Raw genomic sequence first — 20031 nt, 5'->3', positions numbered from 1 at the left:
ATCCATAAAAACGAAAATAAGTAAATAAACAGTAAGCAGTAAGCAAAGTATGAACTGAGCAGCCATTCAAGGCCCCAGCACCTCTAATTCCTCCTCTAAATGAAAGCACAAACAAATATGAACAGTAACCTTTTCATTAGGCGTTGATGATGTACCACGTATGTATGTCCACATTCGAATCCGGCCTTGTTCGCGTGATTTCAGACTCTGCTTTGTCCGTTACGGTTAACCTTTATCAACATCCCTTTGGAGCCTATTTTCTCTTGAACATTCAAGGCTTAAACTGAAAAACGATAGGATTTAATTTTGAAAAGCCAGAGGTATATGATAAAAGTTTAACGAAAAACATTTTGAGCTCCCAAATCGAAAAAAATACTCAATGGCCTTGAGAATAATCCATCTTTCTCATTAGAATTGCAAAACGCAGAGCAGAGAGGCATTTTGTCTGCGCATGCGCGAATGGAACTGGCTTTTCGTATTCGGCGCCATTGGTGAAGTTTTCGACGCGTTTCTGCGAGGTTTCAACTGGACGATCGCCACCTTTTTGTAATAATTTTGGAAGATGGATGAAGGAGTATGACAAGTTAACCAACATTTCTAACTCTGTGGATACTCGTGGTGTGTGCTGGCTCTTCAGTTGAGGATATTTTAATGATCAAAGTGCGAACAAAACGCGAAAAAAGCCCGAAAACTTGAAGTTTGAGATTTGATTTACTGAAGATCAAAATGTACACATGAGACAACAAACCTTGAAGGTTAGTCTGAAGATGTTGATGTTTTATTTTTGTGAATCACCAAGTTGTATATGGAGACGATCGTGAGATATTTGATCCGAGGAAAGATGGAAATTTAGATTTTGATCTTATTTTACTTCAACTTCGAAGTAAAATTGCGTTAAGTTTGAGGTGGCCCCCAAGCATCAAATCACTTTAAATAACATCGCCTTTTCGTTCTCTATACAGTCATATAGGACACAAGGCTTTAAAAAATGTTCCAACTTCAGGAGTAAGTTGCTCTTACTACAACCCTCAGCGAATTATTCTTCGGGAGGTTTTGGTGGATTTTCCAAGTCATGATCCAAAACCGTCTTTGGCCTTTTTGCTCTCCTAGTCTGTTGTACATGGTAGGTAGGCATGTGTCTTAACAATTGTTATCGTCTTACCTCAATCAACTCCGGTTTTGGCTTATTTTTTTAGTGTGTTTTTGTGGTAATTTTTACTATTGCCTTTTCGAGCTTCATGTGCTAACTAGAGGAAAAACTTTGGTAAAACTTATTTATCACTTGGCCCCCAAGTCCCTCACTATTGTCAGTTAAACAACAACAAACATATGAAACATATGTATGAACTGCGGTTATGAAACGTAGATGTGCACGATCCTTCGCAGTAAAGCACTATTTGAGCAATAGTGAAAATCAGACCTGAAAAAAATTTCAGGCCTGTACGGGATTCGAACCACTGACCTCTGCGATACTAGTGCAGCACTCTACCAATTGAGCTAACAAGCCAACTGGGAGCAGGCCATCAAATTAATTCGACATAAACCCGTAGATGATAAATCAAACAACAACAAACATATGAAACATATGTATGAACTGCGGTTATGAAACATATATGTGCACGATCCTTCGCAGTAAAGCACTATCTACGGGTTTATGTCGAATTAATTTGATGGCCTGCTCCCAGTTGGCTTGTTAGCTCAATTGGTAGAGCGCTGCACTAGTATCGCAGAGGTCAGTGGTTCGAATCCCATACAGGCCTGAAATTTTTTTCAGGTCTGATTTTCACTATTGCTCAAATAGTGCTTTACTGCGAAGGATCGTGCACATATACGTTTCATAACCGCAGTTCATACATATGTTTCATATGTTTGTTGTTGTTTGATTTATCATCTACGGGTTTATGTCGAATTAATTTGATGGCCTGCTCCCAGTTGGCTTGTTAGCTCAATTGGTAGAGCGCTGCACTAGTATCACAGAGGTCAGTGGTTCGAATCCTGTACAGGCCTGAAATTTTTTTCAGGTCTGATTTTCACTATTGCTCAAATAGTGCTTTACTGTGAAGGATCGTGCACATATACGTATATTGTCAGTTAATTGTTTATTTATCTAGCTTTCGGTCTAACTAGTCCATTAACCTCAAAAAAGTGCGTGGGCTTTGTCTCATGAGTAAAACTGGTGCTGTTTTCTTCATGTTCATGTGTTATTCGAAACGAATGGCGTCAGCTGTATTCTGTCCTGTTCATTTCAGTAGAATGCTTTGCCTTGCAAAATGAATGTTGAGTCGAAGTGCACCATGAATTTCAAACCAGTTGAGTTATATTTCACTTTGCTGTATGTGTCGTGATCATGAAATTCTTATTTCTTAAGATTGATGATATGAATTAACTTTTATGTTCTCTTCTGTTTAAGGTAATGTGAAGTGACCCAATAATTGGTAGTATAGATAGAATGGATGGCTGTGACATTTACTGTGGCAAGCTGTTATTCAAGAATTTGTCATTATTTCCAGAAACTTACTACTGGTTTAAATTATTAGTCTTTTTTTCTCTGTACCCAACTTGCCTAGACTAATATGCTATATGGGAGTTATGTCTACTTTATTTGTAAAATTGGTAAAATTACCAATAAAATTTCCAATAAAGTTTTCAGAAGTTTTGTCAGATTTCATTGAAAATGAATGTGAGGAGTTATCAGTCATATTCCTTAAGAGTGTTTAAGCTTCCAGGATGAAAGCTAATAAATTTCTTGAGTGATTCATACATGATTTGTCTCCTGTAAAATTGTCACAGCTAAACCCCCTGGCAAATGTCTATAAATTTCTTTACATAGCAGCCAGGTTGGTGTTCGTTACCACTTAATATGCAGTATCAAAGTCTCCTTTTGACTTCAGTCTTATTTCTCTAAACTCTAATAGGTGTAAATGATTTATTTTCATAAAAAAACAACTCTCCTTGTTATTTTAATCTGACTTCATTCAGTCTTGTTCCCAGGGGATACAAGCCCTAGGAAAAAGTTTTGTTTTTGTCCTCACTGATACTATCAGCTGTGCAGGTGCTTATGAAATTGTCAGATAACTCTTGTAACTTAATAGGTTGCAAAAGGTGTATGTGATGTTTTTGGGCTTTAAGAAGGATGGATGAAGTCAAATATAATTTTTATTTGGAAAATAATTGATTCATTTAACTATTATTATTACAACTGGAAACTCATAATTTGCTATTTGATTCTATTCACATTCAGGCAACAGGGTGGTCTTTCTTTTTTTGTACACACCTCTCTACTTATGGTGCAATTCTCATCTGTTGAGGGTTATGTTTTTGGGCTGTAAAAGGATGGATGAAGTCAAATATATTTTTTATTAGGAAAATAATTGATTCAGTTGTGATTTGTTAAAAAAAACTTTTCAACCAAAACCTAAACTTCTGTGAACTTCTACTTTTTGCTGAAATTGCAAATACATTGCACTAGCAGTTTAAGCTCTAAAACACTCAAAGGAATTGAACTCGATTGCACACACTTTTGCATTTGGAAAATCAATCAATGTGACTTCCTTTCACACCACACAACCATATTAAGACTAGGGTGCTTCTGTCTAAGTTACAGAGGGAAAAATGACAAGAAAAGTTGTCTCAAGAACTCACTCTACTATGGTTTTCCACCGCATTTTCCTGCTTCACTTTTTTTACAGGAAACCCACACAGGCATGTAGCAGCAGTTATCCACTTCAAACAAAAATTTACTGAACACGTGCAGACAAAATGCCTCTCTGGTTGATCTATGTAAAAGCCCAGAGACTGCCCAAAAACATCACATACACCTTCAGCAACCTTACTTTTCAACCTATTAAATTATGACATTTATGTGACAATTTGACGAGAACTTGTACAGCTGATAGTATCAGTGAAGAAGCTCTCATCCTGGAAGCTTAAACACTCTTAAGGAATATGACTGATAACTCCTCACATTCATTTTCAATGAAATCTGACAAAACTTCTGAAAACTTTATCGGAAATTTTATTGGTAATTTTACCAATTTTACAAATAAAGTAGACATAACTCCCATATAGCATATTAGTCTAGGCAAGTTGGGTACAGAGAAAAAAAGACTAATAATTTAAACCAGTGGTAAGTTTCTGGAAATAATGACAAATTCTTGAATAACAGCTTGCCACAGTAAATGTCACAGCCATCCATTCTATCTATACTACCAATTATTGGGTCACTTCACATTACCTTAAACAGAAGAGAACATAAAAGTTAATTCATATCATCAATCTTAAGAAATAAGAATTTCATGATCACGATACATACAGCAAAGTGAAATATAACTCAACTGGTTTGAAATTCATGGTGCACTTCGACTCAACATTCATTTCGCAAGGCAAAGCATTCTACTGAAATGAACAGGACAGAATACAGCTGACGCCATTCATTTCGAATAACACATGAACACGAAGAAAACGGCACCAGTTTTACTCATGAGACAAAGCCCACGCACTTTTTTGAGGTTAATGGACTAGTTAGACCGAAAGCTAGATAAATAAACAATTAACTGACAATAGTGAGGGACTTGGGGGCCAAGTGATAAATAAGTTTTACCAAAGTTTTTCCTCTAGTTAGCACATGAAGCTCGAAAAGGCAATAGTAAAAATTACCACAAAAACACACTAAAAAAAATAAGCCAAAACCGGAGTTGATTGAGGTAAGACGATAACAATTGTTAAGACACATGCCTACCTACCATGTACAACAGACTAGGAGAGCAAAAAGGCCAAAGACGGTTTTGGATCATGACTTGGAAAATCCACCAAAACCTCCCGAAAAATAATTCGCTGAGGGTTGTAGTAAGAGCAACTTACTCCAGAAGCTGGAACATTTTTTAAAGCCTCGTGTCCTATATGACTGTATAGAGAACGAAAAGGCGATGTTATTTAAAGTGATTTGATGCTTGGGGGCCACCTCAAACTTAACGCAATTTTACTTCGAAGTTGAAGTAAAATAAGATCAAAATCTAAATTTCCATCTTTCCTCGGATCAAATATCTCACGATCGTCTCCACATACAACTTGGTGATTCACAAAAATAAAACATCAACATCTTAAGACTAACCTTCAAGGTTTGTTGTCTCATGTGTACATTTTGATCTTCAGTAAATCAAATCTCAAACTTAAGTTTTCGCGGGCTTTTTTCGCGTTTTGTTCGCACTTTGATCATTAAAATATCCTCAACTGAAGAGCCAGCACACACCACGAGTATCCACAGAGTTAGAAATGTTGGTGAACTTGTCATACTCCTTCATCCATCTTCCAAAAATATTACAAAAAGGTGGCGATCGTCCAGTTGAAACCTCGCAGAAACGCGTCGAAAACTTCACCAATGGCGCCGAACGCGAAAAACCAATTCCACTCGCGCATGCGCAGACAAAATGCCTCTCTGCTAAAACACAGCGCATTTTCTCTTCCTGTTGTTTACATCACGTGATGCGTGATTGAGAGACAAGGTTACTTTGAGGAGGGTGTAAAGTGCACGAAAATATTGACCGAATCTACAGATGGGTGAACATGACAGCCGAGAAGGTTCGCTTCACCTAACAGAAACTGAACTTGTAGCACTTGTCTTCGCAGTAAGACTTATCTGCCTTCTAATCTCTGCTCATAATCAGAAGCGTGGAATTCTGAAGAGATTGGATGCTGGCGAGGTTGTTATTGGTGATGGCCCCACCATCTTCATCAGAGGGCCTGGGTATTAAGACTCTGCTGTCTCCCTAATCATCGGATTAGGAAATTATATATATGTGTATATATAGCTATATATTTAGTATAATTTCAGAGCTGAGCAAAGAGTTTCCAGCAATCTGATTGGTCGAGCGGTTCCTTATATGACGCTGTATAAACCGCTCCATGCGCTTTATATAAAATATTAAAATAAAATGTTAATAAATGTTACTAAAATGTTATGATTTTATAATTTCTCTGTTGTTCAGCTCTGAACTTATACTAAAAAAATTTTTCGCCTCAGGTTCGGTGAATATCGTCGAATAATCCCCGAGACGAAGTCGAGGGGATTATTCGACAATATTCACCGAACCTGAGGCGAATAATTGTTAAATATATTGTAAGTGGAATAAACATGGTTAGCCTACATCTTTCACACCCCTATATATATATATTCTGTATACGAGGGAAACCCTGACCCTGTACACCCCAAATAATCATACTTAAATAGAATAAATGTTTGAAAAGAAAATTTGCCCTGAGCGGGATTTGAACCCACGTCCCCCCTGTTACTAGTCAGGTGTGATGACCACTACACTATCAGGAATAAACATGGTATGTTTAATTGAAATTAGCCTGTATCCGTAATTGGATCCTCCTTTGTCATCCGCTAAGTTGACTTCGGTCGTGTATCTTTAATAGATCCTTAGTTGGGTTTCATATGGGGTTATGGGCTTCCCCTACTCTGTCACCTTGAAAATTAAGTTTCCCGGGACACCACGTCTCCGATCACGTAAATCACATCTTCGATTGCTGTGTTGCCAGCATGGTTGTCCTGATAGTGTAGTCGGGTCATCACACCTGACTATTAACAGGGGGGACGTGGGTTCAAATCCCGCTCAGGGCAAATTTTCTTTTCAAACATTTATTCTATTTACCACAAACGTGGGGTAGTTCGGGGTGACCGTCTCGGTTCTCCCCCATCCTAGCATCAGCACTGCACTGATGAGGCCCAGAAGGCCGAAACAGTACTGTCTGCAGTTAGTTATATATAAAGAGTTTCCAGCAATCTGATTGGTCGAGCGGTTCCTTATATGACGCTTTATAAACCGCTCCACGCGGCTTATATAAAATGTTGAAATAAAATTTACTAAAATGTTATGATTTTAGAAATTTCTCTGTTGCTCAGCTCTGAAATTATACTAAAACAATTATTCGCCTCAGGTTCGGTGAATATTGTCGAATAATCCCCCCCCGACTTCGTCTCGGGGATTATTAGACGATATTCACCTCGCCTTCGGCGAATAATTGTTAAATATATACTGATATATATGTATATATACATGTTGAATAGAAAAATGCGACGACTACGTTTTTATCCCTACAAGCCTCTTATGTGATTGCTCGCTCATCAGGGGATTTTATTGACAAGATTATTCATTACCATCGTTTATAAGTATATATGTATACACATATATTTAACAATTATTCCACGAGCGCGCGTTGGATATGAGGTGATAGATAGCCAACGAGGCTATAATCATCTCATATCCAACAAGCGCGAGTGGAATAATTGTTTTATTAAAAAAAACACCCCCAAGGTACTTGACAAATCTTCTCGACTTTATTTTGTAAGAAGAAACCGGATGTTACAATGTACAGATATTAGATTATGGTATATTGGCTCATATACCATAATGGCTAAGCCAATAAAAATTCTTGAATTGCATTATCCAATTATCTAGTTTTTAATAAATATATATATAATTCTTGAACTTGAGTAGAATAAATCTATAGAGCACTCAACTATGGGTGGAGCAGTGATAATAATAATGATCAATGGTAGCAAAACTTCAGTTCATCGTTTTAATGCGATCGTTTTAAGCATCGTTTTAAGCATTAAAACGATGAACTGAAGCTTTGCTACCATTGATCATAATTATATGTATATTCGTGGACTAGATTTGAATGTATTTCGAAGAGCGCTCAACTCTTAGAGGAGCATTGATAAATATAACGAACTGGTTCAAGACTTCAGAGGTAGTTCATCGTTTTATTACGACAGCTCTGTTTCGTATGGTCGAAAATGACCACACTCATCAGGTAATTTCAACGATTGACCGTTAACTTACAATTACAATTACTGGCTATTGTAAGTTAACGGTCAATCGTTGAAATTACCTGATGAGTGTGGTCATTTTCGACCATAGAGGAAGTCTGCGTTTCGATTGAAAGAAAGTGAACATTATATATATATATATATATATATTTCCTCTTTAAACTGCTAATCTTTATTTTATAGTTTGGTGCACGAAAAAAAAAATTGAAAAACCCTGGTGCATCACCTTTACGTCTTACCGATCAATAATTTCACAACTGCAAATGAAATCATCACCCCAATAAGCCCTACACTGAGGCCTTAAGTCGCCATAACTTTGGACATAATGCTTTGGGTGACTTTAGGCGATTTAAGGCGACCTAGGGCGACTTAAGCAACATTAATTGGCAGAAAAAACATTACGACTTTAGGCGATTTAAGGCGACTTAAAGAGATTTTATATGACTGAAGTGATATAATCAAAGTTAGCAACAGTCTCTCCATAAACCTTAAAAATATTTACAGAATCCCTTGCAAAACACAACATGATTAGAGTGGGGTGTATGGGGTCAATTGGGAAGGGTGGAACCCTTATAACATTGCGTAAGCAATAGCGACTTCGGGCAACTTAAGGCGACTTAAGGCGACTTTAGGCGACTTAAGATAACTTAAGGTCCCAATCACAGGGAATGCGTGACCAAACAATCATTTTAATGATCGCATGAATCTCTAATTTCTCGCGGTTCGTCAGCTTCGTTCGACAGCGAATTTCTGAGGGATGATTGCTGATGTGATGCAAAGATTTATATTCTATGCCAGCGAAGACAGGTTGAAAAATCGAGGCCATTCAGCTGGACAGATCGGGGTACTTAAGAAAAAGGGTGTAATGCCTTAAACACCCAATTTATGCATTTTCAGATCCCTTTCTGTCTGATTATTCCATCGCCAACCGGTCCTGACGTTAGCATCATCAAACGTGAGAATACTTCAGCAAAGAAGGGTTGTTTCCTAAATTCGATCGTTTCAGTTCCACCATCAGCCAGCTGTCAGACCACGAATTTGAAAGAACAGAAAACTATGACGCCAGAAGAACAACTGAAGGAAGAATCTGCTGTCTCGTAAGATTTAGAACCGATACAAATTATTAAAGTGGATTTCGCGCCAATCTGATAACGATGCCTTTTGATGCAGTGTCTTTAACTTAAATTCCAAATTAATTTCAAACGAGTGAAACTTAGAATGAGATGCTGTGTTAAATGTCTCCTTCGCCAGAACACTGGAAAAGGAATCGTCAATCAACAATTATTGGATTCGGTTTTCACATGATAGCGATAATTATCAAGGCCAAGGTTTGTGTTATCTGCCGAAGCCGAAGGCTGAGACAGATAAGATAAACTGAGGCCTTGATAATTATCGCTATCATGCGAAAACCGAATCCAATAATTGTTTTATTATGCATATTCCTGAGCTGCACTTGTGAAGAAAAGAGCGCATAAAACTATTGTCAGTAGTTAAGACGTCACTTCTCCACATATAAAATCTATTGTTTGTAGGTGTGACGGAAAAGAATGTATAATAATAAATTTGACGGTATATATTCTATGAATTCTGAGCCACTGTACGCCATTCGTTTTCGTAATGAGATTTTATTCCTGTATATCTACCATTTCATACCATTTTGCAGTGCGCACTACTATCAAACCAAGACTGGATGATATTATAATTATATGTCAAATTCTTACCTTTCGCGGATTATAAATATTATTGAAACTCGTTGATTTACGAGATAAAACTTCAGTTTAAATGAACATCTACTCCATAACTAATGAAGCCCAAGTCTCTCTTCGTCCCTGCTGGGTAATGATTGGGCCTAAGTATGAATACTATTAGCTATCCAAGCTGGCAAGAGATAGGGATAAGGCAGATGGCCCTCCTTGAATCTCTGCTTATTCCTTTGGGTTATTATAGGCGTCACTTTGCCGTGCAGGCGGCCTTGATACTTCTGAAGGACAAACTTTCCTTCTTCGTCCGGGAATTTTGGCACGAAGTCTAAGAGAGAGTCGTAACGCATTGCTGCCAGAGTCATAGCTAATGCTGACTGAGTCTGTAGAGAAACAATTAAATAAAATATGATGACCGCTGAGTAAATATATCTTATTAAACATTTTTTTGTGTAGCATCACTGAGTATTTTTACGAGTTGTGCTGTATTTTGACGAGTGCGTAGAGCGAGTCAAAATACAAACAACGAGTAAAAATAAAGGGGATAAGTTTCTAAAGAAACTGTGGTGCTGCGTCGGTGGGGGTAAAGAGGTAATTTGGTAATATCAACTAAGTTGAAATAGTGAATTGGCCACCGTAAAGAGTTAAAAAGCTGACGTTTTGAGCGTTAGCCCTTCGTCAGAGCGAAGGGCTAACGTTCGAAACGTCAGCTTTTTAACTCTTTACGGGGGCCAATTCACTATTTCAACTTAGCTGATATTACCAAATTAACGAGTAAAAATACTCAGCGATATTACACAACAAAATGTTTAATAAGAGATTTATTATCCAACACGCCAAATTGTTATTTCAGTGCGGGCTAATTTCGCGGATATTTATTTACGGGAGTGCGATGCGAGAAGTCCTGTCTAACCAGTTCTCTGGAGTACAAATAACGCGAAATATTTGTGTTCATTTTGAGCGTTATTTGTACTCTACGAATCACAGCTGGAAAATAAGAAACTTTCTTTCATCCTAAGTAGAGGCCCTCCGGAACCGGGAATATATGAATTGGAAAAGTTAAGGTGCACTTTGCGAAGACACGAGTGTCCAGTCTTGTCTTTTGTTTACAAGTAGGCGCCTGATATAAGAAATACTTACCATACTAGTGAACATCCTAGGGAGATTACTGAAGCCATAATGACCCGCACCTGCCACCTCATCTTTGTACAGTTTTGTCGGCGAGTTAAACGTCAAAGCACCGTAATGATCCACGGGATAGTTGATGGCACTGTGTTGGGCACTCGTCATCCACATAATTCGAACTAAGTGTCTCGTTAGACTCAACTTGGATGTAATTTTGGTTGGAAAGTCCTTCACCTAAGGGAAATTTTATACAGAAAGTCGGATACAAACCTTAATTTAGACAGGCAAAACATGGAGTCATAATACTTCCGTATAAATAAATAAATAAATAAATAAACTTTAATAGCTAACACAATTACTGGTAACCCAGGAGTTTACATTATATAGACGCCTCATTTGATGGTTTAACATACAATACGCGCGGAGATTTTGCAAGTCGCGTTTCTCATTAAGTGAATCAAGCGATCATCTTTTTCTCAGACTCTCGAGAGGATGCGATATACATTTATCAAGGTTTTACTAGTCCCAAACATTAAAGAAAAAGAGTTGAACATTGAAAAACAAACGAGATCATTTTTTATGCGTATCGAGGTCCTTAGAAATGTTATTGAAGGTTATGTCGAGTACTTGATTTATCCTTTCAGTGTAAATTTAGAACTGATGCAGACAAACTTAGAGGTTAGTTCGTGAAAATCTTTGTTTATAAGCTCAGGCGCACTTCTGACGACATTTATTTTGCTCCACCACATATCTCGACAAAATCTGTCTCCGCCAAGTCTTCAATTTGTCAATCGTGAGTGGGTGCATCATAAAACGGCAAAATATTTTTAACCAGCAGCTGTCACTTAAGAATATACAAATTGAGCCGTACTTGGAGCTGGGGTTCAGGTTAAACGTAAACTTGGGAGCCATGATAGTTGCATTCTGAATATCCTTAGTACTGATTTTCATCCGCCGTCTTAACAGTTTGATTCCTGCATAAAAATTGAACATTTTGGTGGCCTTCTGTCTTAAAGACTCGCATTTAAAAAGCGCGAGATAATTTTTTTTCTTTTTACTGATTAACGTATTTCTTCAAATCGTGACTTGAAAATTGAGGAATCTGTCAGTTTTCATGCTTGATAAAAACTTGTCCTGCTCTGAGGCAGGACGACGGCGCCTTCAAAGATTGGTAAGCTTGACAAAATTTGCTAGGATAAAAAAAAAGCAGCGGGCGTTCTAGTCTCACTAAACTGATGACAGATTTTTTACAAAATAAATGAAGATTTGCAAAGTGCACCCTGCCCCTATCATTCTGATTATGATATCAGACCCGATTTCACAATCTCCACCATTTTTCCCATTCGTTTGATAACTTTCGGACGATTTTTCCATCTCCTCCCTGATTTCCTTCTCCTAGGCCTATCTGTAGTCACGTGACAGTTTTACCTTTCCAGATTTCACAGAGACGTCATATGCGAAATCTTGCAGCTCTTTGTCCTTCCTGACTTCTCTGCAGGATCTGTAGTACCTTCAATGACACCGCGAACGTTATAGATCAGCGGAATAAAATAATCCAGAATGATCTACTTCGATCGCATATGGCTCCTGTTCAACTAATACCCAAAACCAATGGTTATTAGATTCTGAAAATCCACAATTTGATAAATAGTTTCCATAGCGTGTTAGCCCTTGGTATTTGGTTTGTTAGATCTCAGAGCAACTGCGTTAGTATCCGAGCGACTGCGCACCTACCCCTCCCTTAACCCAACAACAGTCAACTGATAACAAGTTAGGAATAATATTGGGTTAGGGAAGAGAGGGGTGGGTGCGCAGTCGACCAGATGCGACATTGACCCAAAGTTTTTATTTTTTTTATCACACTGCTGATAAAATTGCAATGTATAATTTCAACCAACTTCAGTCAAGAGAAGAACTTACGAAAGAGGACCTTCAAACTTCATCTGGATGTTCAGTCTTTAACATCATCGGTGACACAAACTTTTTTAACGGTCAGAGGTACGACACATTCGTAGTAATTCTGGAGGTTATGTTTAAAGTTAGAAAGACCCATTTTCGTACCTTTGACTTTTTCCAAGGACGAAACAACTCTTAAACACTTACTTCCCGACGAATTCTTTGACCATATCCGACAGCTCATGATAAATCAGTTCTCCATCGTCTCTGTAGGGAAAGTATGGCAATTTCTTCTTGTCTCCTAGGCCTCGTTTCTAGCAAAAAAACTTTTTAGATGAGCTTGATGCAGTCTTGTAAGACTTTGCTTTCCTTTGATTTTTGTTTATTTGTTTTTGTGTTTGTTTCTTTTTCCAATGAGTGCTTTTTACACCTTCTTCAGTTGTCCATTATGTTTTAAGGAACACGATTTATATAAAAAATTTAATAGATAATTCAGCACCAACCTCAATGTTGGCTAAAAAATCCGTTTCTTCCCAGGAAAGGTCTTTATAGGCTCTTTTCATCATTGTCAAAGCACCTTGTAGACCAACTGACATGAGCTTTTCGATGGATCCATTACCCGGTGCCATCAGAAATGGATATCCAAGCGCGTTTGTTCCAAGCAGACCCCTACAATGGTGCTTTAGTAGCTGGTGAAGAGGATGCAATTTTGACAGGCGCCGATGCATGCAGACACAGATAGGCTCCATATACAAATGGATTTTGTAAAGATGTTCCACAATTTGAGTTTGAGCGAAGTCTGCAACTTGGAGCACATGTTTAGCCATCTGCCATAACTGGCTATTTTCTGGGGTATAAACTGGAGAATCTAGAGGGAATAGAAGTAAGATGGGAAGTTTTTACATGTTAGATCTGATTAATGCAACAGAATACCGCTTGCTGAGGGTTTTCCCTGTCTCTGCATTCTTTGGCATCATAAGAAATCAACAAAGCAACAAATTCAGTGGTGTTGGATGTACAACTGGAATCTATCATTAATTGGAACAAAGAATAAGATACGAGGTTTTATTGATATGTTTTCGCAAAGTGTGAAATCCATCCAGCATTTATGTCGTGATTTGTTGGTAGAGAGTTTTCCAGTATAATTTCGTGGTACTGTGGTAAATATGCAAACGTATAACTTTGTGGATATGTTACCTGGGGAACTGTTTATCTGAATGGCCACTGGTTTTAGCCTGTTTGGGAGCTTTTGATGACTGGGTTTAGATGCAAATATGGCGATTGGTGAGTTTGCTTCCATCAGTTCTCCAAGAGGATCCTTCACCGTATTTAGTCCGTCATATAAGGGATAGTGTACCACGAAGATATAACCTCCGCGTATTGCCTGTTACAGGTGCAAGAGCTTTGAATTAACCTTTGCCGCTTGCGTATTTGAGACGTCTTTGTACAAATTTGAGCACGCATTTCCTTAGATTCATACTTTGTGCGTTGTGTTCTCTTTTCCATGCGGGGTGGGGAAGGGGGACGATTAACGCTCCTATTTCGGAATTAAACACAGCCGCTTTCAATTGAATGAATGACTAGGAAGACATTCTTCAACTTAGGTAGTTACAAATTGGAGGCATCTAATTCTTAAACAAGCTTCGGTCGAGACGAATACATCATCTTGCGTACTCAACCTCGTCCCAAGCACTAGATTTTAGAGAGAAAGGCACATTCAAGGGAAAAGCGCCTTAGGGTCGAGTCTGGGTGGCACCAAGGAAATGTAAACTGCGAAACAGAAATCTTTTACAAACCACTTCCAAACCCACCCCCTCCCCATCCCCCTCGAAACAGAACCATGCTACTACTTCAAACGCAACAAGCTAGAAGTGTTATAAAGAAAGAATGTGACATCAGAACCCATAAATAATGTCCCCAAATGGCACACGCACCCGATTAACTGATATACTCTTTCCAAGCACGTCTTGTATCGCTCCTTGCCAGTCGAATCTTGGGTTTAACTTTCCACACAATTTTTTCCAGCTCACTCCTCCTCGCTTGCCTGAAAGGTTCAAATGAAAAGAAATATCTAGAAGGATGAAAAGCCTTTAAAGTGAAGTGATTTATGTCATGATCTCTATGAGTGCGCTTTGTAAGTTATCATCCAAATGATGGCCTGATCACCTGGACTCGAAACCCTCTGAATGGCCATTGGGTTCATACCAGCCAATCGCTGATCAGTAAAGATGTCATCATCTCTCCAAAGAGACAGATCAGATACATCTTTAAATGGGTTGCTCGTGTCTTGAAAAGCAAAACGAAAAAACTTTTGGTCTTCCTACGAAAAAAGAAATAAGCTCATTAAACTCTACGACAAACTGTTTAAGAAAGGTCATGCAGACCTAATTAATGCAGTCAACTATGACGGTCATAGGTGACAACAAATTTAAGGAAACGATGTAATTCTAAAAAACCATAATATAACCTGCTTCCTTTAGATATATTTTATAGTCAGCTACTTGAAGCCCTATACACAGGTATCTCCGGGTAGTTTAAAACTATCAAAACTCGAGATTTCATTAGAGAAGCATTAGCTAATTCATGTAAATATCGCTAAGAGTAATCCATACCGGACGGACAAAGTGTTGATGTCGTTGACGATCAACGAAGAACTTGTATACTTTATTGTAATCAATATCTTTTCCTCCCGTTAAATTATTAAGTAAAAAGAAAAGACCAAAGTTTTTGTAAATAGTTTGGTTGTACAATGAGATCCAGTGATTATCCAAGGGGTCTTTTTTCAGCATGAGGAACACTTCCGCTGTGTTCTTGTTAATGCGTGGAATTTTTAAGTAGTCATCGCCTTTGCTGAGTTCGTAATCCTCTCTGGTTTTAGCTGTTTCATGTTGTCTCTGTGTCTGGCATGATTTACTGGCTTTGTCCGAAGACTCAATTGGACAGGCAATGGCTGTCAGTGAGAAAGATAAAATATCAATTTCGAGAATGTTAAAGGGAGGAATGTGTTTCAGTTGTTGTTAAAATTTCGTTGTTTAATAATAATGATAATAATAATAATAATAATAATAATAACACCTTTATTTAGACACGATAATGTTTAAAGCTGAACAGCTTGTGGGGTCGTGTGTAAATCCAAATTAACTCTGAATTAAATAAATTCAAATGATGATGGTTTTTGAGGAGAGGGGAAAGCCGGAGTACCCGGAGAAAAACCTCTCGGAGCAGAGTAGAGAACCAACAAACTCAATCCACATATGACGCCGGGTCCGGGAATCAAACCCGGGACACATTGGGGGAAGGCGAGCGCACTCACCACTACGCCAACCCTGCGTTGAACCCTTTTCACTTTCAATATATTGTTTGTATATCTCTGGTCTAGCAATGATAAGTAGGAGAGAATCTATCTTAACTTTGGTTTTCCATTGATTGAGAAGCCATTTTCCGCAGATTTACGTACTTAAGTTAACTAAGGTAAGTTTAGCTTTAACGTTTCACTTAGACTATCTTCCTGTTAATATTCAAATGGACATATCTCGGTGTATTCATAAATTCTATTTTGAACAGGAACCTTCAGTGAGAGAAAAGGCTCGAACAGAGTCGTTTCAACACAATAACTTAACTTTTTTCCTTACAGCAATTTCTAATTGTGAGTCGAATCACATCGGTTTGACTTAAGTTCTCCTGGCGGTAGATTTAGATAACTAGCATCACCTTAACAAATCAAATGCCAACTTAAAGCGATCGCGATTTGCACTCGCGCGTTTTCTCACGCTTTAGCCCATTACGTAGGAGCACTTTGAGTTCTTATTGGTCTCCTCTGTGATTTATCTTTGTTAAAACAGCGTGATTATTGGACCCATGATTGCGCTTCCTTTGGTTTTGTTTACTGACAACCGATCAGAAGGCACCTTTAACTTCGCGTAGGAATACAAACTGATATCTGACCTGACAGCTTAAGCGAGTACAGTTCCACAGAATCCTCTCCTCCCACACCATTTCTGCAGGTAACAGAAGTTTCAGAAACCATTCCTTGCAGATTGCTTCCACCTTTACACAAGCCTCCTTGAAAAAGACCAAACTCGGAGAAACCTCTTTTTAAGGCAAGCTCAGCGCATTCGCTGATAGCAAAATTACCAAGGTATCCGAGATTAACACCAGCATCTTGCATTGACTTTGCTTCGTAGCATCCTTCACTTTGGTATAACTGTGGATCTAAATTAAACGGAAAAGAGTTTCTGTTTGTTAACGGAAGTTTAAGCTACTGTTTTGACTGTTTTAATCCTTGACAGCCCAGTATCAATGTACAATTATCCAGGGCCAGTAACTTACAATTCCCTCTTCTATCACTTTGCATTATTGGTGAGGAGACACGATCTGCTACATGAAAGGTGAAAACATAGGAAAGTACGGGCTTTTTTACATCAATTTTGAAACCAATGGTGATCCTCGCAATCTGATTGGCTCTTTTTGATGCGATTTATTCACGAATCGCACCGGTTTTGGCCCTAAATCGCATCTTTTCCTCAACCTGCGAGAGATCTTTATTAAAACACAACGACTAATCTTATTCCAAGGCTTGTTTAAACAACTTTTTCAAACCAGCTCAGCTCCGGATCCATAATATGCTGAATTTTGCGATTTCGAAATGCATGTAAAAAATTAGTAATTAAACTTTGCATCGTGCAATTTTGGTATGAAATCGTGCTTGCGATTTCAAATCAAACTCGCGCTGCACGCTCGTCCAATTTCGAAATCACTTGTATGAATTCGGACCAAATTGCACTCCACTCAGTTTAACCACCATTTTCAATCAAGTGCAATCGCCATTTTTGGCCTAAAGAGCTTCAAAAAAAGGAAAACCTCGGCCATTTAACCTTCCAAGTATAAAATAGTGCCTTTTGAAAAACTGATTTAAGATGGTGAAAAGAGCTATTGAATTTCACCAAAAATAACCGGATACAATTATGCTTGAGAGCTCCTACTTATTTTCATACACAAGTGTCGTCTACTAATTACAGACGCCGTTTCGCATCTGCCGGATTAATATTTTGATGACTCAAAAGTTCAGTCCGCTGACGGAACAATGAATCGGTAGTCAAGTCTGATAACAGGGACCTCAAGAAACTACAACAGCGACGCCGTGGACAACGTCAGTTAAAAAACCAACTTCTATTTTACCTTCGAATATCGTGATACTCTTAAGTCATTTAGTTTGTTTCTCACTGTCAAAACTATTACAAAACTGAATATGGAACACAGCGTTAAATTATATATGAAAATTAAAAAAAAAACAAATAGTCGTCGTTGTTCACTTTCCGTCTAAATAACGCAAAGTTTGGTAATTTTCGTTGTTGTTGAGAACGCAACGAAATTAACAAACATTTGTAACGAACCTTTTGTTTAATGACGTTCCCGTTGCTGTTGCATTCTTGGTTTCCTTAAACTCCCTAACAAGGGTAGAGTGGCCCTACCCAAAAGTTTACAACTGGGTAAAACTAATTCTGATTTTGGTGTCCAGGCGAAATTATGAACATAAAAAAGGTCACTTCCGAAACATTCATGACCTGAGTTTAAGATGACACGCAGAATTTTCCCCAACAAGAAGAGTAAGGTCTGGTTCAAATTATATTTGCATTCCCAGGTGATGTGTCAATTCTCTCTGAGTCACTGTTGAACCTTCTTCACGAAGAAGACAATGTACACCCACAGCCACTGTGAAGAACTGTTTCAGTTATGTCCACGTGGCAACCAGTAACACTCGGATAGATAATGTAACATGGCTCATCATGCCAGAGAACAGGTGACTGATGTTTATAAAAAAAAAATAAAAAAAAAACATGTATTCTTGTCGAATCTCCACCTAGACACCAAAACTTTGCACGGATAGCGAAAACGTATGGATCTTACAAGAGGAACCTTGAATGAAAAACTCCAAGTAAACTGGGTAAAAACATGTTGTGTTTGTTTTTCAATTTTTCTACAAATTTTGATAAAAATGTAATATTTTTTTGTTAGGAATACTCGCCTTAGTAATTGATCTTTCTGCCATGGTAAAATTCATTAAAATCTTCAGCGGGCTATCGTTGCATGTTCTTTTCATACGATTGCAGGTGGCCTTGGAGAAGGTCACGAAAATTTGAAACAAGTGTCTTTCAAACTGAGGGTGAAAATGAGGACATAAAAGGCCACATGGATTGTAGTTATGGTAGCCATTTACTCAAGGAATAAAATTTACAGGGAACAGATGCACTCGACATAAACTAATCTAACTAAATGTCATCTCTCGGTTTTCTTTGGCCAACTGTTATTTCTAGACCAGTGAAAAAGCAAACAATCTCAGACAGAGACAAAGTCAGTGTTTTTACTGAAATAATTACTAAAAAAAGAAATTCTTGCGACCTTACAAAAATCAACGTGTTAAAGAAGCCTCCTGATAACTTTCCTTGTTAGTTTCTATGTTTCAATTGAATAGCGGCGACTCATTGGCGCTTAGCAGCGTTGTAAAGAAAAACAATCAGTTATGTTTTTCGCAAGTATATGAATGAAAACGGCAGGTTTGATTGCTGAGGTATCTCGAGTCTTCAATAACTGAGTCGTAAATAGCTACAACTTTTCTAGAGGGCCATAGGCTCGACCCCTGCCTGATGCACCTAAAATTTCTTTGACTTGTCTTGAATGTTATCGAGGAAAACTCACCCGCGGTCTGTGAAGACCCTGTTCAGTTTGCGTTTATTCCCCCCCTACCGTGAACACCAACATTAAACCCGCTCCTGAAAACTGGTGATACACGCGATGAACGATTTGTACTTGACATCTTGAAAAGCGACCAAAAGTAGCCGAGTTTTCGAGAATATGTTCGAGTTAAATAAGATCAGTGATAACCCAGTGTGACAAGGTCTGCCGGCTTTCAGAGATGATAGCTTCAATTTGAGCCATTCACTGAATGACTGGAGAACAAGCAAGTAGAAATGGGTGAAATGGGTTTTGGGCACGAGGCATTATGCAATAAGATGAATTACAAAAGCGAAGTAGCACGTTTTGTTTGACTCTTCCTAAAAACTATAATTCATCATCCAAGATCGTTGTGTCCTCGGAGTTGGCTTCATTAGTGTAACTAACTATAAAATTTCATTCGCATGTTTAACAGGAATTAAGAAAAAAATCCTAGCCTCTTCTTACCTGAGTTTTTGAGAGCTCCTTTGTGTCCTAAATCGGCGGTATTAGAAGTTTTTGTAGGGGCCACCAAAATGAAGAACAACGTCAACTTGCTTAACATGATGATGAAAAGTAAACTGGAGTATGGAGGACTTGAGGGTTTAATAAAACTGTTTGCTATTAGTGTTCGTGTTACAAACTTGACAACCTGTCACGGGTCGGAGGTACTATAAAAAATTAAAAATAAACAATTGTTTTTTTTTTTTTTCTCCTGCCTTGTTACGGAGGCCCGGCGGGTGATAAATAAAAAAATAGTCGTTC

At 38.2% G+C, this 20031-nt stretch overlaps 1 protein-coding gene and 2 long non-coding RNA genes across 6 annotated transcripts; 1 reads left to right on the top strand and 2 right to left on the bottom strand.

Annotated features, from left to right (window-relative positions):
* The first annotated feature begins 481 nt into the window (after positions 1–481).
* On the top strand, positions 482–2765 carry LOC148731962 (uncharacterized). 3 transcript variants are annotated; one of them, XR_016000649.1, is made up of 3 exons: positions 482–755; positions 963–1123; positions 2411–2765. It is a non-coding gene; the product is annotated as an uncharacterized LOC148731962 (long non-coding RNA). The 3 variants fall into 3 exon arrangements; XR_016000647.1 differs by having other exon boundaries at positions 2250–2765; XR_016000648.1 differs by having other exon boundaries at positions 963–1127; positions 2250–2765.
* A 1227-nt stretch (positions 2766–3992) lies between these two features.
* Positions 3993–5431, bottom strand: LOC148731961 (uncharacterized). The gene is made up of 2 exons (XR_016000650.1): positions 5111–5431; positions 3993–4903 (listed from the first exon to the last, which is right to left on the bottom strand). It is a non-coding gene; the product is annotated as an uncharacterized LOC148731961 (long non-coding RNA).
* Positions 5432–7320: 1889 nt separating this feature from the next.
* LOC111326629 (polyunsaturated fatty acid 5-lipoxygenase) lies at positions 7321–19919 on the bottom strand. Of its 2 annotated transcripts, none has more exons than XM_022931031.2 (11): positions 19735–19919; positions 16501–16767; positions 15168–15505; positions 14722–14875; positions 14490–14599; positions 13753–13939; positions 13059–13423; positions 12763–12869; positions 12088–12169; positions 10675–10893; positions 7321–9917 (listed from the first exon to the last, which is right to left on the bottom strand). In XM_022931031.2, the coding sequence occupies exons 1-11, from the start codon at positions 19829–19831 to the stop codon at positions 9684–9686; spliced, it is 2160 nt and encodes a 719-aa protein (XP_022786766.1). In that variant the 5' UTR covers positions 19832–19919; the 3' UTR covers positions 7321–9683. The 2 variants fall into 2 exon arrangements, with proteins under 2 accessions (XP_022786766.1, XP_088614834.1); XM_088758708.1 differs by lacking the exon at positions 19735–19919 and adding an exon at positions 17949–18244.
* Positions 19920–20031: the final 112 nt, after the last annotated feature.

Source organism: Stylophora pistillata, chromosome 4 (assembly GCF_964205215.1).
Source record: "Stylophora pistillata chromosome 4, jaStyPist1.2, whole genome shotgun sequence".
NCBI classification, from domain to species: Eukaryota; Metazoa; Cnidaria; class Anthozoa; order Scleractinia; family Pocilloporidae; genus Stylophora; species Stylophora pistillata.
This window is presented reverse-complemented; position numbering and strand designations above follow the sequence as displayed.

What these genes read in the sequence shown, in the direction of transcription:
- LOC111326629 (XM_022931031.2), bottom strand. Translation starts at nt 19,831, where the DNA reads ATGTTAAGCAAGTTGACGTTGTTCTTCATTTTGGTGGCCCCTACAAAA. An exon ending in TCAGATAAACAGTTCCCCAG is followed by an intron (nt 13,424 to 13,752) that starts GTAACATATCCA and finishes TATTCCCTCTAG; the next exon opens with ATTCTCCAGTTTATACCCCA. An exon ending in ATTTTTTAGCCAACATTGAG is followed by an intron (nt 12,870 to 13,058) that starts GTTGGTGCTGAA and finishes TTTTTTTGCTAG; the next exon opens with AAACGAGGCCTAGGAGACAA.